Source organism: Pongo abelii, chromosome 11, assembly GCF_028885655.2.
Source record: "Pongo abelii isolate AG06213 chromosome 11, NHGRI_mPonAbe1-v2.0_pri, whole genome shotgun sequence".
Taxonomy (NCBI): domain Eukaryota; kingdom Metazoa; phylum Chordata; class Mammalia; order Primates; family Hominidae; genus Pongo; species Pongo abelii.
In genome coordinates, this window is record NC_071996.2 from 104,995,210 (window position 1) to 105,023,069 (window position 27,860).

Consider the following 27,860-nt stretch of genomic DNA (forward strand, 5'->3'; position numbering starts at 1 on the left):
CAAGCAAGAACAATTTATATTTCTTCTTTATTACACAAGAGGCAGAAAGAGCCAGGGCGAAGATCGAACGAAAATACCATAATAGACTAACCTTTTCCTGGGGTGTAGATGAAATGAGAGTGAACTGCTCCTCAGGTGTAGTTATCTTTAAGCCATTCCTAAAACGTTCACAAGGATAAATACCAGTAGGTTTAACAACCTGTCATTACAGTATCAATCCTCAAATATGAAAAACAACCTCTTTATTTCAAGACGAGCAGAAGTCAATTAACGTAAATGCTTGTTTGGTTTTGGGTGCCACCACGGTGGAAAGAACAAAGAATTCTCTGCTCTGTGCTGAAAGATGGGGATGTGTGCAATGAAGATGCCCTTTCATCACCTAATTGTGACTTGCCATGATCTTCACAATAGGCCATTTTATTATCAATAGACTACTTTACTGTCTAATGTGCTAGGAGGTGGGCCTCATTATGCAGAATGGGGAGACTGTCTCCCAAGCCCTCCTGAGCTTTTTTTCACATTTAAGGAAGCAACCTGGGTAACAGACTTGGACGGGGTGGGGTGGGGAGTGGGGACACACTTACACACCACCAGCTTCTTCAGACAGTGGCTCTGCCCACAGCGTGGCCAGAGGGAAAACATGGTGCGTGGAGAACTGAAACAGAGAACACGGAGGCACTTTTATGAAAGCCCATGTAGACCTCGGGGTCTCTGCCCATATCCCCTTCATGTCATTAACCCACACGGGCCCTGCAGTCTCTGCTGCACAACCCCTTGAAATAGTTAAGTCCATGTAGGTACCACCAATTCTGCCACATTGTCCCCATAACACAGCTAACCCAAAGGGCCTTGCCATCTCTGCTGCAGGGCCCTCTTCACATGGCTGAAACTTAAGAAGTTCAAGCTGGAAACTTAAGAAGTTCTCTGAAATCCAGCACATACAGAAATCCATGCTGTAGCTAAATAGCCTCTTTCTTTTTTTTTTTATTATTATTATACTTTAAGTTTTAGGGTACATGCGCACAACATGCAGGTTTGTTACATATGTATACACGTGCCATGTTGGCGTGCTGCACCCATTAACTCATCATTTAACATTAGGTGTATCTCCTAATGCTATCCTTCCCTCCTCCCCCCACCCCACGACAGGCCCCGGTGTGTGATGTTCCCCTTCCTGTGTCCAAGTGTTCTCATTGTTCAGTTCCCACCTATGAGTGAGAACATGCAGTGTTTGGTTTTTTGTCCTTGCGACAGTTTGCTGAGAATGATGGCTAGCCTCTTTTAGTCAACAGTTTCAGTAAAATCACACTAGTTTTGAACATAAACTGATAGTACAGTTAATAAGGATAGGAGTCCACCTTTCAGGGATTCTTGTAAGGTTAGGAATCCAGCCTACCTGGGCATGGACCAGGGCATCATTAAAGAGAATGAACCAATTCACAGAAAACCTCCCAGCATGCTGCAGAGACAGGGCTCGGTTACTACTTTCACACAGCAGTCGACGCTCTGGCTTCCTCAAGGAATCCTGGAATTAAAGACAAATGTAACACTAAGTCAAACAATCAAAATTATTTTAACATGTAAAGAGAAAATAAAACAGACACAAATCACATTTAAGGGAATTTGCTGGTCGTAGCTTAGCTCGGTGTAAAATCTAAATTTATATGGGATCTAAACACTTCACAAAATTAGAGCTCAAAGGAGATTAAAAAGAAGACTAAAACAAACTAAAGAGGTGAGTAAGTCTTCAGAGAGGATTTCTAGAAATGAGAGAAGGTATTTAGAGTACCCATTGGTACGGTCCTTAGACATTTTAGGAAAGGGGTCATTAAAAGGTTATTACCATAAACAAGTGAGGAACAGAGAAAATTTTATCAATTGTTATCGAAATGGTTGCTGTTTGCTAGGGTAACAAATGACAACTGGCATGGCTTACCGTCATTTTTCCGGGGAAGGTCTTCCAGAAGCCCAGTGTGTATTCTGCTTCCTTCCTTTTCCTGCCGAGATGGAGAGCAAGACACTCATAACAAGAACTGGAATCCTGCAGTTTCTGATATTCTGGAGATGCCTACAGGGCAAAAATTAAAGAGAAAAAAAAAAAAAAGAACATAAAACCATTATCCAGAATCTGTAGCCTCAGTCTGCTTTAGACATACAGTATTAAATGTAGGGGAAAATTCAGCCCAAGAGCATAAGTAGCACACTGCAGGAGACTGGGAAAAGGAGACCAGTTTCAGAAAAATTCTACTACATAAAAGTACATATGAAATAGGGGCATAACTCAGGAGAGAGAGAGAAAACCTGGCAGTTAGTGAAGAGAGCAGCAAAGACCCCAGGGTAGGGCAGGAGTTCTCAAATGTTTTGGTCTCGGGATCCCTTTATTTTTCTTATGTGAACTGTATCTATTGATATTTACCATATTAGAACATAAAATTAAGAAATGTTAAAAGCTTTTATTAATTCACTTACAAAAATTTTTTAGTAGTAGGGCGCAGTGGCTCACGCCTGTAATCCCAGCACTTTGGGAGGCCGAGGCGGGCGGATCACGAGGTCAGGAGATCAAGACCATCCTGGCTAACAGGGTGAAACCCCGTATCCACTAAAAAAACACAAAAAATTAGCCAGGTGTGGTGGCGGGCGCCTGTAGTCCCAGCTACTCGGGAGGCTGAGGCAGGAGAATGGTGGGAACCTGGGAGGTGGGGCTTGCAGTGAGCCAAGATGCATCACTGCACTCCAGCCTGGGCAACAGAGTGAGACTCCGTCTCAAAAAAATAAAAAAAATTTTTGTGAGAAAAGTGGCAATGGTCCACATTTTTTCAAATCTCTTTATTATCTGGCTTTAAAAATGACAGCTGGACTTTTATATCAGCTTTTGCATTTAATCTGTTATATGTTGTTTGGTTAAAACCTATAAAGAAAATGTGCCCTTATAAAGGTATATATCTGGAATAGAGGGAAGCATTTTAATAGCCATTTCAAATAAATGTGGATATTCTCCTTTGATACTATATTAAAACTTGCTATGTGGGAAATTCTTAAAGGGAGCTGCAATGTAGAATCTGAAACCACAGCAATGAGCTTTTTGTACTCTGCGATGTTAAAATCCAGGGGTCTATCGTGCACTTTGAATGGGTCTTTTACCATCTATGACTTTGTACCATCTATGATGGTGGATTGGACGTATGGAAAATATTGGTTGACTGAATTATGCAGATTTTCCAAATGTTGATACCTTTTTTCTACAACATCAAAAATCACAGGATAATAGAACTGCCAATCTCATGAGATAAAGTCCTAAGTATCAGGAAACTGTCAGACTCACAGTGGCAGATCCATCTCTAACATTCTAATTTTCGCTTAAAAGTTGAGATTTTATTATTGGCAACAAATACTATCAGTTGTTCTCTTCGAAATGACAGGTTCATTTACTCATTTCTGAGAAAATATCTGCCAATATCCAAATCTGAAAAATCAGTTTATCTGTCAATTGTCCTTTCAAGTTTAAAAAAAAAAAAAGCAACTCATTTATTTCAAGAGGAGCTCTCAATTCAGCAATCACAATCGTGCTTTTTCTTGAAAAACCACCACACTTCAGCATGCAGCAGAGCTGCTTTACATGAAAAAGCTTTCACAGTTGATTTTGACCCCCTGTGATAAGGATAAGGGCCATTGATATAACATGAGAAGTGAATAATGGAGAGAGAAAGTGTTAGCAAAACACAGAGTAAATAATCCTTCAGAGATGGATAGGGGAAAGAGAACCAATATAGTCAAAGAGGGCTTTATTTTCATGATAAAATGACTTTTGTCCCAGAATGAGGATGGGAGTGGGAGTGTTTCAGGAAGGAAATATAAAGCACATGAAAGCTACATCCAGGCAAACTGAACTCTGACTCTCAACAATTCTAAGCTGATCTGGTGGAAAATCTTTTTATTAATTGAGGCTATATTGAGGTGAAAGCTGTATCTCATTGGGATATTTGATAGGTCAAACCTTCACAGCTAAAGCTAGATCAGTTTAAAGACCTTGTAGGTCTTTTATTTAGTCTGGTTTCACAGTAGGCTCAAATGTAGAAAGCCTACATCAATCAGTTCCTGGGTCACTCTGAGGAGTGAAATCTGTTTAGATCAAGAGACAGACCCAAAGATTAAGAAGATTCTAAACCTATAAGGGGCCAGCGTGGTGGCTCATGCCTGTAATCCCAGCACTTTCGGAGGCCAAGGGAGGCCAATCACTTGAGGTCAGGAGTTCGAGGCCAGCCTGGCCAACATGGTGATAGCCCATCTCTACTAAAAATACAAAAAAAAAAAAAAAAAGTAGCCGGTGTTGTGGCACACACCTGTAATGCCAGCTACTCAGGAGGCTGAGGCATGAGAATCACTTGAACCTGGGAGCTGGAGGTTGCAGCGAGCCAAGATTGCGCCACTGCACTCCAGCCCCAGTGACAAAACAAGACTCTGTCTCAAAAACAAACAAACAACAACAACAACAACAAACCTATAAGAGACTTTGGAGTCATTATAATTTCTCTAGAGCCTTTTAGGGTAGAAACAAAATGAAATCATCACACATTTCGATGGGATTTGAAAGGTGAATGTCTCAGGACCGGCTTTAACATACATCTATATCCTAGTGTGGTGCTAACTTCTCAGGATTCCACCTAAGTAGTTTTATGTAAGAGTGGACTAGTTAACATTTGAGAAAATCCTGTAACACTGATTCCTCTCAGCATTTGCTAAGGTAACCTGAACACCTGGCACAAAGTCTAGCATGAATCCAGGCTGGGTAACACCCCTGCCTTACAGGTGTGTGCCATTATACAGAAAGCCAGGGCTTTAAAGACCTCTGTTTAACTCATAGTCAGCATGCATCCAATAAATTTTGACAACTACTGAATGAGTAGCATCTGATACAGTCTCAACTTTAGACAAAGTTTCATAAAATGAATACAGTTTATTCATCTTGATAAGGCCCTAAAAGGAAACTGAATCCACAGAAAACTCAATTTATCTACAGTCATACTTTGTCATTTCCCTGAAGAAAATTAAATTTAATTAGACACATGTAAATATTAAATTACTGGAGTTCCAGATCTTGTGGTGGCATAATCCATGCAAACAACTATGATCCTTGGCTTTCCAAATGTCCAAAGAGGTATACATGGGACCTTACCACTTCAAAACAAGTAGCAAGCTTTAGCAAAACTTTTGCGTAATTATGAAGTCGTCTGATTGGCAAGAAAAACAAAGTATTCAGTATTTCCATCAACTGAGTGTTTTCATCATTCACTTCTGACAAATCTTGCAACAGCTCTTGGTTTTTGTTTAGGAAATCACTAGAGGTAGAGAAAAAAAAATTTAGTTAATCATTTTGGAATTGGTAATACGTATACTAAATAAAAAATGTCACTAGAAAGTACCTCTTTCAGAATGCACATTTTTTAGGTGCCGTGAAAGTAGAAATACAATGAAATACGCCAGATACAATTAAAAGAATTTCCCTATCTATAAGACAGGATTTTTTAAGTATAAAAAGTAGCAAATGGTAGCAATACAAATGGTTAATCACAGACTTGTGCCTATATTCTAGGAAATGTATCACGCATCCAACAATTTAAGGTGAATAATCAGAGACCAGCTGACACCATTACCTGTTAATTTCAAAGCCAAAAGTCGTAGTAATAAATGGCAAGACTAATTGTTCTAGGCAGCTGTGCTAAATAGAAACACTGGAAGAAAAGCAAAGCTCCTTGCTCCAACAGAATTAGTGTGGATATTAAACACTTCTAATTTCTCCTTTTTTACTTCGATTATTGATCACCTAATAAGAGTTTATTACAGGAAAGTAATAAAAAGCTGCAAGAACTAGTATTACAGTTAACAAGAAACAATAAAGATGATTCTATGTGAAGATTTCAATGCTGAGATCTTCAAAAGCATTTCAAACTGAAGCCAAAAATTAGCTAATATTCAGTTTTTAATAAATTCATTGTTAAAATTTTATTCCAAGTTTTAATGCTGATCAATAACACATTAAGGCTTAGCTCACCAAACCAAAATACTTAATGGTAAAGCAGTAAGAGCTGGTGAGCTGGGTGCAGTGGTTCACACCTGTAATCCCAGCACTTTGGGCTGCCAAGGTGGGTGGATAGCCTGAGCCTGGGAGTTTGAGACCAGCCTGAGCAACATAACGAAACCCTGTCTCTGCAAAAAATACAAAAATTAGCCAGGCACGGAAGCGCACACCTGTAGTCCCAGCTGCTCAGGTGGCTGAGGCAGGAGAATCATTTGAGCACAGGAAGTTGAGGCTGCAGTGAGTCGTGGTTGTGCCACTGCACACCAGCCTGGGTGACCAGCCTGTCTCACAAAAAAAAAAAAAAAAAGATCTTAGATAGAGTGCCCAGATTTTATTTATATTTGGCTGGTGCTAATGTTCCTACTTCTTTCTCCATGTTCTACTGCAGACATCAGCTGAGGACTTATTTAATTTTACACAAGTGTTCTGCTTTGACCTGATCCTGAGAGACGGAGGTAAGATATAGTGAACACAAACTCCCTTGGACCATATTTCTCCTCAATACCCAATACCCAGTCTACAGTAGACCAGAAATGTTCCAACTCTTGTGAACTCCATTACTTTCCAGGACTCACTCATGTCCTTACCTATAATCTTCCCCAAAAGAGGCCAAGCTACACTCCTAAGAAATCTGAACCAGAAACCATCTCTGATCAGCTTATCTTTTCTTGGGAGTTTTTAATCTAATAGGGGCAATATCACTCTTTCCTTATATGGCAAGGTCTGTACTTTTTACTCAGATTTTTAAAATAAAAAAATATTAAAGGTAGAAACAACCTAAGTGTCCATCAGCAGATGAACTGATTAATAAAATGTGGTAATGTGTACATACAAGAGAATATTATTCAGCCATAAAATGGAATGAAATTTTGACGTATGCTACAACATGAATGAACCTTGAAAATACTATGCTTCAAGAAATAAGCCAGACACAGAAGGACAAATAAATACATAATTCGACTCATATAAGATACCTAGAATAGGCAAACTCAAACAGAGAGGAAGTAGAATAGAGGTTACCAGAGCCGGGCAGACAGGGGGAGACTGTATGGGGGGAGTTATTATTTATCATGCACTGAGTTTTTCTCAGAGATAATGAAAAAATAGTGATGGTTATACAACATTGTGAATGTATTTGATGCCCCTAAATTGTACACTTATTAGTGTACAATTAAGATTAAAATGATAAATATGACGTTACATATATTTTATCACATTAAGAAAAAAACTTGCATAATAATCAAACCACCAGGCAAGCCTGATGTAAGCAGCTGAGTGATCAATTAGATGAATGATAAGTGCTTGCGCATCATCATCCAAGATCCACTAACAGCCATGTGGGCAGCCTAGCTGTGCTCTAGATGTTCTCAAACTCTCCTCTGAAAATGAAATCTTTACAGTAATTTTAAATATTGACTTTGTAAATAGAAATTGGAAAAAGATGTCATTGCTGCCTTTAACTATGTAAAACCCAGGCTCTGGGCATGGTGCTGTGCAAAAGGCAAGAGGCTTTCAACTTATGTCATTTCATTTTCCTGCTCTAACAAGGTCAATTCTTCAGTACTGTGAATCTAACTCAGAAATACTAGAGGAAGGTCAACAACAGCAGAATAAGGAACCAGGGTCAGTAACTGCTGTAGCCCTTCAGGAAGCCCAGAAGCTTTCCATTTAAACTGTCACAAGTCTCCATCTATTTTTTGCATCTTCCTGTAATTAAACTTGCTTTTCTTCAAGCATTACTATTTGCAAAAATAACTATTACATTTTCTTTCTGCTCCATTTAATTATTGGTTTGGCTACAGCCCCATTTCCTCCTATTTTCTTTGGCTATGATTCAGCATTTCACCAACATTATAGGTTAACTAAGCTATTTTAGTCATTATAATAAAGATATTTAAAATAATAAATATAAAATCAGTAATTACAAATGTAAACTTGTCAAAACCAGAAGTTCTCAAATGTAAACAACAACAACAACAAACAATAAGTCCATCCATTTGCTGCTTATAAGTAAATATACCAAAACAATGCAGACAGGCTGAAAGTAAAAGAATGGAAAATTGTGGTGTATTAAGATCAAGAATTTTAAAGTTACTACATAAGGTTAAAGACATATTCTTGAAACTGTCATTTAAAAAAAATAAAGGCCAAACCCCTATATTTTGGAAATCAACAAGCATGTGAGTCCAATAATTCATAATGGATTAGAAAAATACTTTAGAAAATATTTAGAACTGAATGACTATAAAAACAAAACATATTAAGACTTGTAAGATTCAGCTAAAGCAACAATTAGAGGGAAATTTATAGCCTTAAATGGCTACATTAGAAAAATTTTAAATTTGAAAAATTAATGAACCAAGTGCTAAACTAGAAGTTGTTAAGAAGTTAACAGGTGAACAAAAAGAAAGTAGAAGGAAATAAAAAGCAGGAATTAATGAAATTTTTTAAAAGGGAAAGAAATGATTCCCTAATTTTTGAAAAAATTAATTTAAAAAGGGGTAAATTGTTAACAAGACTGATCAAGATAAAAAAGATAAAAGGCCCAAATGAATAATTGTGAGAATGAGAAACAGGAGGTACAACTACAGTTATTCTGGTGTAATCGTCTTAAGACTATGCTAGGAACATTATGCCAATAAACTTTAAAACAAGGGTGCAATGAACAATTTTCCAGAGAAATATAAATAACAAAAGCCACAAGGAGAAATAAAGACCTGAACATACCTATTCATTACATCAGTAAAAACTCCCTACAGCAAATGCCCCCATGAAGCCTAGATTATTTTTACAGATGAATTCTACTAAATCTTCGAAGTACAAATAACTCCTACTTCATATGAACTATGAACTTCCAGGAAACAGAAAAGGAGAAAAATCTCCTCCATATCTGTGACTTCCAAATCTGTGGATTCAACAACCTCAGACCAAAAACATTTCATAAAAAAATTATGTTTCTACCACTTTTTTGTCATTAATCCCTAAATGATACCATATAACAACTATTTATATAGCATTTATATTTTATTGGATGTTATAAGTAATCTAGAGATGATTTAACATTTATGAAAGGATGTGCACAGGTTATAGGCAAATACCAAGCCATTTTATATCAGGGACTTGAACATCCTTGAATTTTGGTTTCCTTTGGGAGGTCCTGGACTCAATCCCTCATGGGTATCAAGAGACAACTGTATAAGCAAATTTAATTCAGCAATGTATTAAAAAATTAATACATTAAGATTACTGAATTTTGGAATTTGGAAACTCAAAGATATTTAACATTATAAAAATCAATTCCTCTACAACTTTTAGAAATAGGGGCTTTTTAACCCTATAAATTATATCTACCAAAAACCTAAGGTAATCATTTTTAATGGCGAAATATTAAAAGTATTCCCATTAAAACTAGAAATGAGATGAGAATGTTAGCATTCCTTCTATCAGGATAAAAGATCAAAAGCAAACGTGGAGCTGGGCGTGGTGGCTCATGCCTATAATCCCGGCACTTTTGGAGGCCGAGGTGGGTGAATCACTTGAGGTCAGGAGTTCGAGACCAGCTTGGCCAACATGGTGAAACCCCATCTCTACTAAAAATACAAAAATTAGTTCAGTGTGGTGGTGCACACCTGTAGTCCCAGCTACTTGGGAGGCTGAGGCAGGAGAATTGCTTGAACCCAGAAGGCAGATGTTGCAGTGAGCCAAGATCGCGCCACTGCACTCCAGCCTGGGTGACAGAGCGAGACCCCATCTAAAAAAAAAAACAAAAAAAGCATACATGGCAAAACATTAACATCTGCTACATCTGGGTGGTGAGTACATATTTAAAGTATTTTCTATTAAAATACAGAATTTTTGGCCTGGCACAGTGGTGCATGCCTGTAATTCCAGCACTTTGGGAGGTCGAGACAAGAGAACCACTTGAGCCCAGGAGTTCCTAACCAGCCTGGGTAACATAGTGAGACTCTATCTCTTCTATTTTAAAAATAAAAAAAAGTTAAATACAGAATTTTTAAAATCTTGGCTTTGTTGCTGGGTCAACACTTGTTGAGAAACTATCTGTTCAATATTATTGCCTTGTGTAAGGAGCCTTTAAATTATTTACCCAGAAGCTGAGTGCAAATACTTTATATCTGTGCAAACACTTTTTTCTGTGTATCATCACATACTTTATTTGTTCCTCTCCAATGGGAGAGAACATTCCCATTTTTCAGATGAAAAACACTAGGCCTACTGAGGTAAAGAGAGTTGTCCAAAGTCTCAGGGATAGCACAGAAGGACCCAGAACCTGAGCCTATTCATTCAGTGCTTTTTCAATAGCATACTACTTATAATGATAACCAGGGGCTAATAGTACCTGTCCTTTATAAGACTTACTGAAAGTTTATATTTTGATTTGTTTGGTAAAATGATGAAGTCAGAGCTTTCCCTGGGCACTCGAAAACACAGGGCACTATAAAACGTGATCTTTGGCTGACAGAATGATAACTGGAAGGTGTGGGTTTGCTTACATGGCAGGCTTAGCAAGAAGCTGGAATCCTCCCATAACCACGAAATTTGTAATAGATGTGCAATACCTTGAGCAGAAAAGAAAACACATGTACATTAGTTGAAATGTAAATTAGTTCTTCAGTTTCCAAACACATACCTGGAATAGATAATTCTTGATTATTTCACCAATGAATTTCAAAAGTTTTGTGATGTCAACATCTGTGAAGGGCAGGTTGTGTAATAATTACAATAATGGAGGTAAAGGGAGGGGTAGGGGAATTCCAGCTTAGTAAAGATGGTAATACAAGGCTGGTCACATTGGCTCACACCTGTAATCCCAGCACTTTGGGAGGCTAAGGCGGGAGGATCGCTTCAGCCTAGGAGTTTGAGATCAGCCTGGGCAGCATGGGGAAACCCGACTCTACAAAAAATAGAAAAATTAGTCAGGTGTGGTGGCACATGCTTGTAGTCTCAACTACTTGGGAGGCTGAGGTGGGAGGATCCCGTGAGCCTGGGAGGTTGAGGCTGCAATGAGCTGTGATTCCAACATTGCACAGCCTGAGCGACAGGATAAGACTGTCTCCAAAAAAAAAAGATGGTAATATAAAAGGAAATTTTAAAAACACCTAAAGCTATGCAGAAAATGCAGTAATTTACTTGGTATCTACCAAGCAATATCTATTACGTGGTACTTAATTAACACACTTGAGAAAACATAATGAAAATAGTTGAATTTTTGATGAAAATTTTCTCTAATCTTCACTTCAGGTTTCCCAATTAAGAAATGACAGTGAAGGCCGGGGGCGGTGGCTCACTCCTGTAATCTTAGCACTTTGGGAGGCCGAGACGGGTGAATCACCTGAGGTCAGGAGTTCAAGACCAGCCTGGCCAACATGGTGAAACCCTGTTAGCTGGGCGCGGTGGCAGGCGCCTGTAATCCCAGCTACTTGGGAGGCTGAGGCAGGAGAATCGCTTGAAGCTGGGAGGCGGAGGTTGCGGTGAGCCAAGACCGTGCCATTGCACTTCAGCCTGGGCAACAAGAGCGAAACTCCAGCTCAAAAAAAAAAAAAAAAAAAGAAAAAAGAAATGACAGTGAAGGTAAGAAAATATGTTAAAAGTGCTTGAGTCAGTGTTAGAAAATGTTGATTAAATATTGATATGCTGCTAAAGAACAAGTCTAGTTATACTGCTTTGAGCCTTGTACATTTCTTGTACACACCTGGGCTAGCAAATGCAATCAACTGACTTTGAGGAAGAAGAGAAATTCCTACTAAAATTAGCCCACAGTACTATACAATTAAATATGGTTATAATGGTTAATTTTATGTGATGTGTATTTTATCACAATTAAAAATAATTTTGGCCAGGCACACTGGCTCACACTTGCAATCCTAGCACTTTGAGAGGCTGAGGCAGGAGGATAACTTATGTCCAGGAGTTTGAGACCAGCCTGGGCAACATAGTGAGACCCCCATCTCTACAAAAAACAAAAAAAATTAGCTGGATGTGCTGACCTGCACCTGTAGTCCTAGCTTCGTGGGAGGCTGAGGTGGGAGGATCACTTAAGCCTGGGAGGTCAAGGTTGCAGTGAGCTCTAATGGTGCCACTGCACTCCAGGCTTTAATAACTTTAAAATTATTGTAAAAATAATTTTAAAGATTCATACATAAACCCAAATGTTTTACTTGCCCCATCTATAGGAATAAACTGTTATGTTAAAAAAAAGCCCAAAGTATCAAAACAAAAGCATTTTTAAGCATAAGGCCTAAAGTACCAGAGAAGAAAAAGAAGTGAAATAGAGGTATTATGAGATGAATTCAAGTCAAAAAAGGAAAATTATACCAGTAAAAGCTGGAATCACAGAAACAACAAAATCTAGTTTTAAAAAAGAAACTAGTATCAAGTTCTATTATTTTTATTTTTCATTTCTGAAAGATGATGAGTTAAAAGACTCAAACCAGGGTATTTCCTCTTAGACAACAGCTTCAAATATTTTCAATTTTGCTTAGAGTTAAAATAGCATCCAACTATCTGTACATATTACATAGGTTGGAAAGGAAATACACTAAGATGATAAACAGTGGTTAGTTCTGGTGGTAGGATTATGGGTGATTTTTGATTATCTTTATTTGTGCAGTTTTCAATAATAAACACATGTTATTTATGTTATAAATAATCAAAACAAAACACCAACAAAACCTGAACTCCCTGAGGGCTGGTGCTTTTCGCAGGCCCCATGCTGTGCTGCTGTGGGCTTGGAGCTCCCTGCAAACACCTGGCTCCACTGAGTGGGCACTCAGTGTTTGCTGGATGGTTGAGGTGTGAATGAATAGAGAACAAAACCTATACATACTTCAGATCAAAGCATAACCTAACATACATTAAAATAACACTTAAATTATGCCTCACATCATCATATCAAAGTACAAGTTAAGAAAAAGTGAGAAACATTTTAAGTTACATTTTCAAGTATGCTTGGGATATTTTGCTTGAAAAATATGCAAAGAACCTTGAATAACTATTCTAGGTTTTATTAAGGAAAAACATCTGCATGTTAAAAATAGTTGGGTCTTTTAAAACTTCCATTTATACAAAAGTAAAAAGCAGACATCAGAACAGCTCCATATTTACAATCAGCAGTTGGTCTTAAAATAATTTGTTTAGTTACTAATTCCTTCAAGTTTTAGTACAATTTAGTTAAGTAAACAAAATTGTTTTCTAAAGAACCAGACTTATAGTACATTTTATGTAAATTATGCTATCACTCTGCTAGAATATAGAAGAAAACATAATTCATTATTTTTAAACTTTTTTTTCACTTAGAGAAGACTAAATTTTAGCAATCCAGAACTATAGTTGGCTTAAGATTAAAATACTGCTTTGCAATTTCTATTACCTTATATCACTCTCCCTAATCTAGTCTCTTCTGATTAAGGAGCTGTTCTCCTTGGCAGTATAACCCTGCAGAGATTGAACATGACACGGGACTGGATACTTGCTCTGTATAACTATCCAAGAAGAGACTTGAATGCTTCAGGATGACCAAACTCCTGGCTTCCTTTACCCCATGAAGGAAGCTGCTCAGTGAGGCTCCATGCTGACCAATGAGGTAACACAGCTTGCTGAATCGGCTAGCCACCTCCTGCAACAGCTGGACTGTAGTTGTAGTGCCCAAATTTTCTATAACAAAATAATGATGATGATGACAACAAACTGAAAACCAATCACTTTATTATGATCATATGATTATGATTATGAATTCCTCTAAGACTACTTAACCTGTTGCCATGTGCTCTCAACTAAGGAACCCAAATGGTTACAGTATTAAAGCAACCTCAAAGATCACAGTATCCAGTCCTTTGAGGAACTTGTTAAAAACACATTCACAGGAACCTTATAGATTCCAGGATGGCTTTTTCTGTTAAAAAAGACTCTCCAGGTGATTTTAAAGATGAGCCAAATTTGAGAACCACTGAGCTAATGCAACTCTCTGGTCATTTTGAAGATAAATAATCTGAAGCCAAGAGAAGGGAAGTCAATTATCTAATTTAAGCCACTGATTAGTGACAGTCAGGAATTAAACTCACTTGGGGAGTTATATCTTTGTCAACATTTTCAGCTTTTTTGTTCTGACCTCTGCTCTACTTGCCTCTTTGAAAAGCCCAACCCTTCAGTGCAGAGAAGGCAATCCAAACATTGGACTGCCAAGGATGCTCTGAATTTCAGAGAGGGCACCAGGATATTATTTGCTTTTTGCCTGTCTAAAGTTCCTCATTTCTAGGACTTCTTTCCAAGCAATTAGGAAAGTAGACTGGGAAGATCAACAAAGAAATCAGCAACCAGGACAGGAAACAGGCAGATTTAACCTTCCTTTCAGAGCAATCCAGGAAGCTTCCAGCTTAGATTGCTTCCTTTCCCTTGGCAAAGTCCTGGAGTGTTCAGCCTACCTGGAGGAGGGGAATTTATAGAACAGAGACTCCACAACACTTAAAAGGCAGAAGGTAATAAAAACAAAAACACAAATGCAGACAGTCCTCAGCTTACAAAGGGATTCTATTCACAAAGACTGTAAATTAGTTGTCTGAAAAGATGTTTTTCCACTAGAAACAATGGGCAGGCCGGGAACGGTGGCTCATGCCTGTAATCCCAGCACTTTGGGAGGCCGAGGCAGGCAGATCACTTAAGGCCAGGAGTTCAAGACCAGCCTGGGAAACAGGGCAAAACCTTGTCTCTACTAAAAATACAAAAATTAGCAGGCGTGGTGGTGCACACCTGTAGTCCCAGCTACTCAGGTGGCTGAGGCACGAGAATCACTTGAACCCAGGAGGTGAAGGTTGCAGTGAGCCGAGATTGTGCCACTACACTCCAGCCTGGGTGACAGAGCAAGACTCTCCTCAAAAAAAAAAAAAAAAAAAAAAAAAAAAAAAAAAAAAAAAAAAAAAAAAGAAACAATAGGCTGACCTGCAGAAGACAATGTCCTCAACATGGCAAAACTGATGTACTAGAGAATTAGCCTGAATTCTGGGTCAACACAGTGGGGCAAGGAGTGCAGGGAGAGAAAGAGAAAGAAAACTTCCTCTCTGTTTTCTGACTGTAGGGCCAAACCCAGAAAAAAAATTTGAAATAGGAAAAGTTTATCTGCAACAACAGTTCCCTCAACTTCCATTCTGCATTCCTTTCTATTCTCCCAGAGACCTCCAAGTACCCAGTATATCTGGACAGTGGCATCCCATCTAGTACTACTGTAACCCATTCCCTCTGTATTACCCCCTCACTTCCAACCTCTTTGTAGTTGGGCATAGCTAAGAAAAAGAATCAGATTTAATCAACTCATGCTGAGGGATAAGATCTTTTTTCGCCTCCGAGATGGAATCTTGCTCTATCACCCAGGCTGGACTGCAGTGATACGATCTCAGCTCACTGCAACCTCTGCCTCCCAGGTTCAAGCAATTCTCCTGCCTCAGCCTCCCGAGTAGCTGGAATTACAGGTGCCCACCTGGCTAATTTTTGTATTTTTAGTAGAGATGGGGTTTCACCATGTTGGCCAGGCTGGTCTCGAACTCCTGACCTCATGATCTGCCCTCCTCGGCCTCCCAGAGTGCTGGGATTACAGGCATGAGCCACCAAGCCCAGCCGGATAAGATTTTTAACACTCTTATAGTTATCCACAATTTTAAGAGACTACTTCTAAATCCAAATAAATCTCTACTTGATATAATTCTAAGAACTATAATGAGGAAAATAAAAAATTCAGATAGTATACTGGAAGATCTCTTAGGACCAGCAGGGGGAGAAGTGTTGTTTGGAAGTCTAACTTTATGTAGGGTCAACTTTCCCAAAGTTGTTTTTGTTCCTCTGCCATGAATATCCTAAAAGTTCCATTTTCTACTTCTGCAAGCCGCAGGAGCTCTGGGAGTGGTAGGACAGGGCAGGGGCAGTGAGGCTATTGACAAATTGGAAACAGTTTGTAAATTGTTGACTACCTGTGTACACACACACACACACACACACACACACACACAAAGACAGTGGATAGAAAGAAGTAAACCATAAACTAACAGGTTTTCATTATTTGTGATATAGGAAGAAGAGATAAAGACCTGATGGTTTAATGGTGGGAGAGAGGGGGTTGCAACTTACCTAAACTGAGAAGAGGCCTGAGAATCTGAGATTTGATATCACTTAGTTTTGAATAGAATCGTCTTTCTGTAGTAGCTAACTCATGGAGACTGGCAATATACCCCATAATGTTTTTATCCACCAAGGCTAGATAACTATCTTTTCCTGCTGTCACTCTGCTTATATATCCAAGCTGAAACAGAAGAAAATAAAAGGATTAAATATAACATATAATTATGTTAGTAATTTGGTATACTGAAGCTGGCTTATATCAGCTGACAAGAGCTGTTAAAATATTCAGAAAATTTGCAAGCAAGTAATTAAACCATTGGCAGCTTGAAAATTGGCCATAGTGAAAATCTGCAAGCACCACAGACTAGGATTTTTTTTTTGGGGGGTCGTGAGGGGTTGCTTCTTTTTTTTAGAGCTGGTTCATCAGTACATCATTGTCATATATGCATATCTGGATCTATACATACCTATATATACCTACTTTCAATTATCTCCAAGATACCTTTCATTTCACATTAAAAGTGTTTGGAAACAGACCCCCTGGATATATAAAGATCCAAATGATAGGGATACATGTCTCAGGACCCCTTTCCGAGTAAAATAAGATTAATGAGACCAGGGAGGATCTCTATGCTATATATTAAAATATCTAGAATCTAAGAATTAACCCGCCTTTTGTACAATGAAAAGAGATTTTCTTAAAACAGGACTTTTTTTGTCATTTACCCAATATACCACTGTATAAAAAACATTCCATGTCTTTATTCACGTATCCCATTAAATCAGGCAGGCAAGCTACAGACCCAATGCACTATTAACATCCCATGGTAACCAAAGACACACATGAGAGCTTCATTCCTTTCATCAGCCTATTTGATCGTTTATCTAGACTGTGAAATCATTCATGGGGAATGTAAAGCCAGGACCGGCAACTACAGACACATCTTGGCCAATGTTGCCTTTAATCTTTAAATATTTTTTTCTTTTGGTAGAGACGGGGTCTTGCTATGTTGCCCAGGCTGGTCTTGAACTGGCCTCAAGTGATCCTCCAGTCTTGGCCTCCCAAAGTTCTGGGAGAACCAGTTCAGGGATGAACCATTGTACTTGGCCCCAATGTTACCTTTAGCAAGAAAGATCTTGTCCCCACACATTCATAACTTACTAGCCAGAAAAACAAACACAAAGACTAAAAAAAAATTTTTAAAAAGCCCATATGCTATTTTACTCAATAAAAATAAGAAATCCTAGAATTTATTAGTTTTGGGGGTTAATTTCCCTGCAGCATGTCACTTTGAGAATGTAAGCTGCTTTATGGGGAAAAGAAAGCTAGAAATAACCCAATGGTTTCAGTTTACAAAAAGAAGGGAAAACAGAGTGGGAAAGCAGATCAAATAAAAAGGGGATAAACAGTAGGTAAACAGTAGGAAATAAAATTAAGGCCAAGCAAGGTGGCTCAGGCCTTTAATCCCAGCATTTCAGGAGGCTGAGGCGGGTAGATCACTTGAGGTCAGGAGTTCAAGACCAGCCTGGCTAACGTGGTGAAACCCCGTCTCTACTAAAAATACAAAAATTAGCTGGGTGTGGTGGTGGGCGCCTGTAATCTCAGCTACCTGGGAGACTGAGGCAGGAGAATTGCTTGAACCCAGGAGGCAGAGGTTGCTATGGGCCAAGACTGCATCACTGCACTCCAGCCTGGGCAACAGAGCAAGACTCAGTCTCAAAAAATAAATAATTAAATTAAATTAAAAGTGGAGAAGTGAAGCAGGGAAAAACAGAACACTGTTGGTTGTCTGTTGGGTCTCTCATGGTCTGCCATGAGCCTATCTCAGGCTCTTGCATTGTTACTTCCCACTTAATAGTTAGAAATTCATCTACTCTATTTCTGTTCTAATTCACCTCGAGGGCTCTACTGCTGCAGTCAGGAAACTTCATAGTAAAATGTACTTTCCAATATTCCTACATGAGGGTATTAATTCAACAAATATTTATAAAGTATGTACTATGCTCATCAAATATCATCAAAATATTTATTAAGTATGTACTATGCTACAGCAGTGAATGAGATAGCCTAAAATCCCTACCCTTCTGAATCTTACATTACAGTAAGGAGGACAGACAATAGACAAAATAAGTAAATTATATAGTGTATTCGATGGTGATAGGCCCTATGGAGAGAAAAGATAAGGAGTGAAGAGGGCTTGAAAGGAGTTTGCAATTTTAAATAAGGTAGTTAGAGATGCTTACTAATAATTAGCCATACAAATAAAAACAAAAACAAAAGACTTCTCATGTGTTACTGAATGTGGGCCTTAGGATCCAATTCCTGTTCACCTTACTACAGGAGAGAAGTACTGGAGTCTTAGAACCACTGTGATTCTCTGGAAGGTTGTCACCTTCTGTAGGGTCCTGTCGGCCACTGTAATATAACCCAGGCTGGAAGTCTTCTGTATCCACCAAAAACAGGGAATAATCCTGGCCTGCAGCTACGCTCCAGACTCCATTTTCACTGCTTATCTGCAACGACAGAAAGATAGTGTCTGTCCAAGATAAAGGCAATCAGAGAGAACTTCGGATCCACAGGAACTGAAACGTTAGGTTGCTCAAATAAGCGTGGTGCAAAGTCAGTCATATCTGAGAGGAAACTTACTCAGCAATTTGCCTAATCAAATGCAGAGCAGGTGCAGGAGTAAGACGGAATCCCTTGTTCAGCTTTTAAATTTAGAACTGTTTTTATAAAAATCTAAAAAATTGGAATTTAAAAAGGAAAAACCACATATCTAATTTTTTATTGTTACTTTTGGAAGTCTGCACAGACTGTATTATAATGAAGAGACCCAGAAACTTCCAGAGCCCTACTCTAGAAGTGACAATTAGGACATACCTTTGTCCTTCCACATTTGGCTGTGTGCACAAAAACTGAGGTAAAAGAAAACAATCTAATAAGGCTAAATTCTATTCTGGCCAACTAAACTCTTGGGTGCTAAAATTCAGTTTTCCCACTTGGAACTCTACCAGTCCTATGTGACTTTACTGTGCCTACTCCCAGGATGTAAAAACTGGCAGAGCCCCTGAGAAGCCCATCTACAGGGATCCCTTAGACCAGTGGTTCTCAGTGGTCTTTGCAGCAGCACAGCAGCAGCCATCACCTGGGAACATGTTAGAAACACAAACTCCCAGGCCCCAGAGCTACTGGGGGAAGGGGAATGGGGAATAGAGTCCAGTACTCTGTCGTTTTTTGTTTTTGTTTTTTTTTTTTTTTGAGACGGAGTCTCACTCTTTCATCCAGGCTGGTGTGCAGTGGTGCAATCTCAGCTCACTGCAAGCTCCTCCTCCTGGGTTCATGCCATTCTCCTGCCTCAGCCTCCTGAGTAGCTGGAACTACAGGTGCCCGCTACCACACCTGGCTAATTTTTGTATTTTTAGTAGAGACGGGGTTTCACCGTGTTAGCCAGGATGGTCTCAGTCTCCTGACCTCATGATTCGCCCGCCTCAGCCTCCCAAAGTGCTGGGATTACAGGCGTGAGCCACCGCGCCCAGCCCAGCACTCTGTTTTAACAAGCACCCCACAGGTGATTCTGATGTATGCAAAAGTTTGAGAACCATTGCCTTTAAATCAATAATTTTCAAACCTCGGGATTCCACATAGTGATTCAGTAGCCACCATGCAAAGGCAGGTGCCAGGGCTCTAGGCCCCCACTCCATCCTTAACCAAAGTAGTTCCTCATTTGCGGGTTTTATGTATGGGATTCCTCATAAGATTTCATTGGAGAAAGTGTGTTACTGCAAAAACTACTACCCCTAACCTCTAGACCCAGCTTCAGCTCCTAGCCTGATAGGCAACACACACACACACACACACACACACACACACACACACACATACACACAAATACACTCTCTAATCTGTTAGATCCTTTGTGTTTAGATAGTTTCAGCACTGACTCCTGGACGGATGAATAAATAACCCCTAATCTATTAGATCCTTAGTATCTAGCTAGGCTCCAAATCATAGGTGATTTTGTGTGTGTGTGCGTGTGTGTGTCTACTACTAATTTTATAGCAGTCTTCTTCTGGCATGACATTATGTTCTCAAATTCAGGCTATCCAAATAATGGACTTCCCATTCATTTTGCAAAGGATGCATTACAATTTTTGCAGGAGGAAAGAGTCTTCTTCCTAGTCTCAAAACTAATTCAAATCTCACTCTGCCTTCACTTTTAATTCTCACAGATTAATCAGGATGACTTCAAAAATGTTTTTCTCAGCCTTCCTCAAATAAAAAAACCAAGCTCCTAATGACGTCGAAGAGTTATGAAACTAAAATCTTGTAACAAACTATTCTCTTGTTTGACTCTAAAATGTTAAAAAGGAGTTTGATTTTCAGGTCTCCGTGCTACATTACAAAGCTTTCCTTAGTATGAATAAGCGCACACTTCAAATAAACAAAAAACAAGGACAATGATTTGCAAAATCTTTGTTTGTGATAATGTATCAGAAACTGAATAGCTTACTACTACGATGTTTTATACTGAAAACATTTCAGATTGGAGCTAGAAGTAATAATTGTTCCCTAATGTTTTATTAAGCCTTTTCTTCCCAGTAAAATTAAGTCCACCAAAAGGAAAGGCAGCATGTATAAATCTTAAATAGTGACAGATGCACAGTGCACACTGCATATATGAATTATTGGAATATTTATTAACTGTCACTTACATTCAAATCATATTCCTAAAATTGACATAATTGCCCTTCTTTAATTTCCATTACTCCAGAGGGAGCATGTCTTGGGATAGGGGAGATATCAGAATCCAACTACGTATCTATGACCTCCATATTCCATTCTGTCACGTGGAGGGCATCTCTACCAAAAAACCCTAAAACTCTTGTTCAAGGAACCAGTACAATTGATGAGAATTTGGTATTTCCTCAGGGTGATGAGGCGGAAAACAAGGTGGAGAAACACTGCTACAGAACTGCATCAAAGAGACTAGAAGCTACCCATCTCTCAATAGCATTACATAAACTAAAACCAATCCATCTAACAGTAAAAAAACAAAACAAAACAAAAAAACACCTCTACTTTTAGCTTTACTACAGAAAGTGAAAAGGCTTACAAAAAACATTTTACTACTCTGCATGTTATTTTAAAACGCACACACAAAATTACACCACCAAATAATGTTATATAAAAGTCAAACAATGGAGAATTCAAAGAGTAGACATTATCTGGTAACGCTGAGAAAACAGCAGAGTCCTAGAAACATGTTTTAAAAGAAAGCACTTTTTCATTTTTTTACTTAAAAAACAAAGGAACTATGAATATTTAATGAACAGTTGAAGCTAAGAAATATAAACACATAAAAAACGGATATTTAGCTTGAAAACACATGGCTTCCTGTTTTTAAAAATTTTCTTATGAAAATCAAAACAAATTTAGATTGTACATATGAAATTCCCCTGATATTTTAAAATAAGAAATGAAGAAGTATAAGGTGTTACAGCTAAGAATTGTGGAATAAGTTGCTATCAAGTTCACAAAAGTACCTTTGCAAGACGAGGAACCGTTGTTGGAAAATCGGAATGCCCAAGTTGACCAAAGGTATTGCTACCCCATGAGTAAACCTATCAAAAAAATACAGAAAAGTAGCTAAGAGTTGTGAATCTGATTTTGCACATCAACTCTGAACCTTTATAATAATTAACATATACACACAAATACCAATAATTATACATTAAGTACTTACATTAGTCTTTCACTCTTTAACAGATATTAAGGGAATTCATTTTTAAACAAGACCAGAGATAACAGGCAAATAGAGTCTTGGTACATAAGAAGACACAGAGTCCAAAAATTAGCCAGGCATGGTGGTGCATGCCTGTAATCCCAGCTACTTGGGAGGCTGAGGCAGGAGAATTGCTTGAACCCGGCAGGCAGAGGTTGCAGTGAGCCAAGATCATGCCACAGCATTCCAGCCTAGGCAATATGAGCAAAACTTGGTATCCAAAAAAAAAGAAGAAGAAGACACAAAGTTGAGGAGTCAACAATAACAATAACAATAACTAACACTTTTCAGGTGCTTACTAACTGCCCGACATTGTTCTTAACACTTTCTGCATATTAATTGATGATTCATTCTCACAACAATCCTAACAAAAATAAATAAATAAGGAAACCCAGAGAGGTTAATTTACCCATGGTCACAAATTCATATGTAAGAGGCAGGATTTAATCCCAGGAATTATCGTATACTGCCTCTTTTAGAGAAAGCAATAAAAACAGTAAGTGATATAGAGGAAAAGTAATCATGATTTCCTACTCTGTAGATAAAAGTACTATGGAACGAACAGAAAACCTTTCATACATGAAGAGTTACTGTAAGAGAAACACAAGTACCTACACGCCACTATAGACAAAAGAAACTAGATTACAATGACTAGGTTTAGTTAAAATGTTTGTTTATTCTGATTATGAAAGTAATTCATGGTCATTGTACAAGACTGTGACAGTACAAAAATAAAAATAGAAATAAAGTGAAAATCACTGATCAACCACTTGGTGGCACCTACTCTTTTGCACATCAATAAGTATAGATCTGTAACATCATTTTTAATAACTATCTAGAACTCTACTGTGCATATACTTTAACAAATTACCTACTGAATTAAGTTCTTTCCAATTCCTTTTTTTTGGAAGCAGAGTCTCGATCTTGTCACCCAGGCTGGAGCATAATGGCGCGATCTTGGCTCACTGCAACCTCCGCCTCCCAGATTCAAGCAATTCTCCTGCTCAGCCTTCCAAGTAGCTAGGATTACAGGCGCCTGTCATCACGCCCAGCTAACTTTTGTATTTTTAGTAGAGACGGGGTTTCACCATGTTGGCCAGGCTGGTCTTGAACTCCTGACCTCAGGTGATCCGCCCACCTCAACCTCCCAAAGTGCTGGGATTACAGGCATGAGCCACCACACTCAGCCTCCAATTCTTTAATATTAAAAAGGATAGGAAAAATCCTTGAATACATATATTAATGTATCTATTTGCTTAGGATAAATTCCTAGGCAAAGACTATGCCATTCTGATTTTTGATACACACTGACAAACTCTCTTCCAGCAAGGTCCAATTTACATTCCTGCCTGCACTGCACGCGCATTTTCTCCCACATCCTAATCAACGCTCAGCATTGAATGCAATCCTTAGGTTTGCATAGGTTAATCTCACAGGTGAGAAAAACACTGTACTGTTGCTTTTTAATTTAAATGTATTTGCTAAATGATCATCTTTTCATTTATTGCTGGCCATTTCTACTTCTTTTATGATGAAAATATAAATATCCTTTTGACAATTTTTACCCTTTGACAATTGTTCCTTTATATATAAGTGCAGCAACACTTTATCACATATGTTGCAGATATTTTTACCCAGTTTGTTACGTATCTTCATTTTGTTTACAGTGTTTTATTTGCTGTTCGGGAATGTTGAATTATCATACTGACAAACATATCTTACTAATTTCCAGTTTTGAAGTTATGTCTTTTTCTATGCCTAAAAGACTCATCTTAATTTGTTCATATGCACACACGCACACATACACACAGTTCTAGTTTTTAATGACATCATTAATACACCCAGAATTAGAATATGTATAGCCATCTTAGTTTTCTCCTACAAATACGAAGCCAGTAAACATTTACTACATTTACCGGATACTCGAGTCTTGTTTTCCCAACTGAATGGAAACACCCACTTTTATATCTTAAATTCTCATATATACTTGAGATTATTTCTAGCCTATAGGCATATTTCTGTTGCATTGATCTGTTTAATTTTATAATATATAAGGATAAATCTCTCTTTTTACCTGGCTCATCTATGTTTATTCTTCTAAAGTAATTTTGGGATTATTTTATCAAATTGTAAATATTATACTGGAGTATTTTGGGGACTGTACTGAATTTTCACTGTGCTGATTAATGATTTAAGAGAGAAATGACATTTTTACAACTGATGCATCTCATCCAAAAATAAAATCTCTCCCTTTACTACTGCTTTTATGACCCTTCAAAAGAGTTCTAAAGTTTCCATCATATGGGTTATATGCATTTTATACTTATTCCTACTTCCTTAATACTTTTGGTGTAGTTGTAAACAGAATTTCCTCGAGTATGTTTTGTTTTATTGTATGTATACAATAAAGCCAGTAATTTTTATTTTGTAACTGACCTCCTTCCTAATCTCTCATTTTTAAGTCTTTTGAATGAATCATGTTAAAAACAGTAAATTCCCCTTTTTCTTTCCTAATATTTATATTTATACAGGTTATGTTCGTTTTTTGGCTAGCCTAGTATGTGAAATGTGCAATCAAATCAAATATTAAAAGGGCTTAGAATCCTTTATTGGCTTCTTAAAAAGATAAAGGAATTGGTGAAGAACCATTATCGAAACATGAATATATTTAATATTAACTTTTTTTTAAATTTTATTATTATTATACTTTGGGTTTTATGGTACATGTGCGCAATGTGCAGGTTAGTCACATATGTATACATGTGCCATGCTGGTGCGCTGCACCCACTAACTCGTCATCTAGCATTAGGTATATCTCCCAGTGCTATCCCTCCCCCCTCCCCCGACCCCACAACAGTCCCCGAAGTGTGATGTTCCCCTTCCGGTGTCCATGTGTTCTCATTGTTCAATTGCCACCTATGAGTGAGAATATGCGGTGTTTGATTTTTTGTTCTTGCAACAGTTTACTGAGAATGATGATTTCCAATTTCATCCATGTCCCTACAAAGGACATGAACTCATCATTTTTTATGGCTGCATAGTATTCCATGGTGTATATGTATGTGCCACATTTTCTTAATCCAGTCTATCATTGTTGGACATTTGGGTTGGTTCCAAATCTTTGCTATTGCGAATAGTGCCGCAATAAACATACGTGTGCATGTGTCTTTATAGCAGCATGATTTATAGTCCTTTGGGTATATACCCAGTAATGGGATGGCTGGGTCAAATGGTATTTCTAGTTCTAGATCCCTGAGGAATCGCCACACTGACTTCCACAATGGTTGAACTAGTTTACAGTCCCACCAACAGTGTAAAAGTGTTCCTATTTCTCCACATCCTCTCCAGCACCTGTTGTTTCCTGACTTTTTAATGATTGCCATTCTAACTGGTGTGAGATGGTATCTCATTGTGGTTTTGATTTGCATTTCTCTGATGGCCAGCGATGGTGAGCGTTTTTTCATGTGTTTTTTGGCTGCATAAATGTCTTCTTTTGAGAAGTGTCTGTTCATGCCCTTCACCCACTTTTTGTTTTTTTCTTGTAAATTTGTTTGAGTTCATTGTAGATTCTGGATATTAGCCCTTTGTCAGATGAGTAGGTTGCGAAAATTTTCTCCCATTTTGTAGGTTGCCTGTTCACTCTGATGGTAGTTTCTTTTGCTGTGCAGAAGCTCTTTAGTTTAATTAGATCCCATTTGTCAATTTTGGCTTTTCAAGGCTGGTTCAATATACGCAAATCAATAAATGTAATCCAGCATATAAACAGAACCAAAGACAAAAACCACATGATTATCTCAATAGATGCAGAAAAGGCCTTTGACAAAATTCAACAACCCTTCATGCTAAAAACTCTCAATAAATTAGGTATTGATGGGATGTATCTCAAAATAATAAGAGCTATCTATGACAAACCCACAGCCAATATCATACTGAATGGGCAAAAACTGGAAGCACTCCCTTTGAAAACTGGCAAAAGACAGGGATGCCCTCTCTCACCACTCCTATTCAACATAGTGTTGGAATTTCTGGCCAGGGCAATTAGGCAGGAGAAGGAAATAAAGGGTATTCAAATAGGAAAAGAGGAAGTCAAATTGTCCCTGTTTGCAGATGACATGATTGTATATCTAGAAAACCCCATTGTCTCAGCCCAAAATCTCCTTAAGCTGATAAGGAACTTCAGCAAAGTTTCAGGATACAAAATCAATGTACAAAAATCACAAGCATTCTTATACACCAATAACAGACAAACAGAGAGCCAAATCATGAGTGAATTCCCATTCACAATTGCTTCAAATAGAATAAAATACCTAGGAATCCAACTTACAAGGGACGTGAAGGACCTCTTCAAGGAGAACTACAAACCACTGCTCAATCAAATAAAAGAGGATACAAACAAATGGAAGAACATTCCATGCTCATGGGTAGGAAGAATCAATATCGTGAAAATGGCCATACTGCCCAAGGTAATTTATAGATTCAATGCCATCCCCATCAAGCTACCAATGACTTTCTTCACAGAATTGGAAAAAAATACTTTGAAGTTCATATGGCACCAAAAAAGAGCCCGCATCGCCAAGTCAATCCTAAGCCAAAAGAACAAAGCTGGAGGCATCACACTACCTGACTTCAAACTATACTACAAGGCTACAGTAACCAAAACAGCATGGTACTGGTACCAAAACAGAGATATAGATCAATGGAACAGAACAGAGCCCTCAGAAATAACGCCGCATACCTACAACTATCTGATCTTTGACAAACCTGAGAAAAACAAGCAATGGGGAAAGGATTCCCTATTTAATAAATGGTGCTGGGAAAACTGGCTAGCCATATGTAGAAAGCTGAAACTGGATCCCTTCCTTACACCTTATACAAAAATTAATTCAAGATGGATTAAAGACTTAAACGTTAGACCTAAAACCATAAAAACCCTAGAAGAAAACCTAGGCATTACCATTCAGGACATAGGCATGGGCAAGGACTTCATGTCTAAAACACCAAAAGCAATGGCAACAAAAGCCAAAATTGACTAATATTAACTTATTGCAGATGAGCAGTCTGGGTTTAAAAAAAAGAAAAACTTAAAACAACTTATTTATGTTTATGTACATGGGTATGGTTTTTAGTAATGCTAGAGGTCACTTTCAGGTCTCACAGTTTTAAAGAGAAATGACTTTGTTTTCTTAGTGTTTTACTATGCATCTTCTTTGTAACAAATAAAAATTCACCAATACCCTGGAAAATCTGGGGTTCTCTTTTTAGATGAGAACACATTATAGAAAGCTCCTAAATCAGGGAGATGTGTTTAAATCCAAGCTCTACTGTTACATATGTGTGACTTTAGACAAGTTACATAATTTCTCTTACTCCACTTCCCTCGTCTGTAAAGTGGAAATAATACCATACAAAATATTGGAAAGCTAAAATGAGATACGGTTATCACTGCCTGACATATAGCAGATAATCAACAAATGAGGGTCCAATAACGTCATGTTGGCCTTCCATGAAAATAAGGTAAGCATTTAACAGTTTGCCTCCTACCTGGGATTTCGCAGTAAGTGCAAGAGAATGGTAACCACCTGCCTCCAGATGGATTATTTCTTTGCCATCCAGACATTTTACACACAACGGTTGAAGCCTTAAAGAGAAACACATAGGCACACAAAGTCAAAGTATTCTCAGCAAGAATTGTAGCCTTTCTCAAATTATAAAGTGCTGTCATGTAAAAATAAATATTTCTAAAGGAAACATTAAAATAAACATAACGGATATATGGTCAATCTACTCCTAAATATCATAAATAATTTTTGGAAGGTTTTAATCTTTGTCTATCAATCACTAATTAATCCCCATAATTTAGAATCTGTTAAGAATCATAA

At 38.0% G+C, this 27,860-nt stretch overlaps 1 protein-coding gene across 4 annotated transcripts in view; it reads right to left on the reverse strand.

The window, feature by feature from the left end:
• ALS2 (alsin Rho guanine nucleotide exchange factor ALS2) overlaps positions 1-27,860 on the reverse strand; it is an 81,948-nt gene that overhangs the window by 26,537 nt on the left and 27,551 nt on the right. For 3 of the 4 annotated variants that reach the window (XM_024243234.3, XM_024243233.3, XM_054549663.2), the window contains exons 7-17: positions 27,523-27,619; positions 21,743-21,820; positions 18,530-18,712; positions 16,208-16,379; positions 13,567-13,747; positions 10,588-10,653; positions 5,174-5,336; positions 1,937-2,068; positions 1,397-1,525; positions 585-655; positions 92-158 (exon numbers count right to left, since the gene is read on the reverse strand). In XM_024243234.3, the coding sequence (XP_024099002.1) occupies positions 92-158; positions 585-655; positions 1,397-1,525; positions 1,937-2,068; positions 5,174-5,336; positions 10,588-10,653; positions 13,567-13,747; positions 16,208-16,379; positions 18,530-18,712; positions 21,743-21,820; positions 27,523-27,619 (1,339 nt within the window). The remainder of the gene's footprint in view (positions 1-91; positions 159-584; positions 656-1,396; positions 1,526-1,936; positions 2,069-5,173; positions 5,337-10,587; positions 10,654-13,566; positions 13,748-16,207; positions 16,380-18,529; positions 18,713-21,742; positions 21,821-27,522; positions 27,620-27,860) is intronic. The other variant, XM_054549665.2, reaches the window with a different exon arrangement.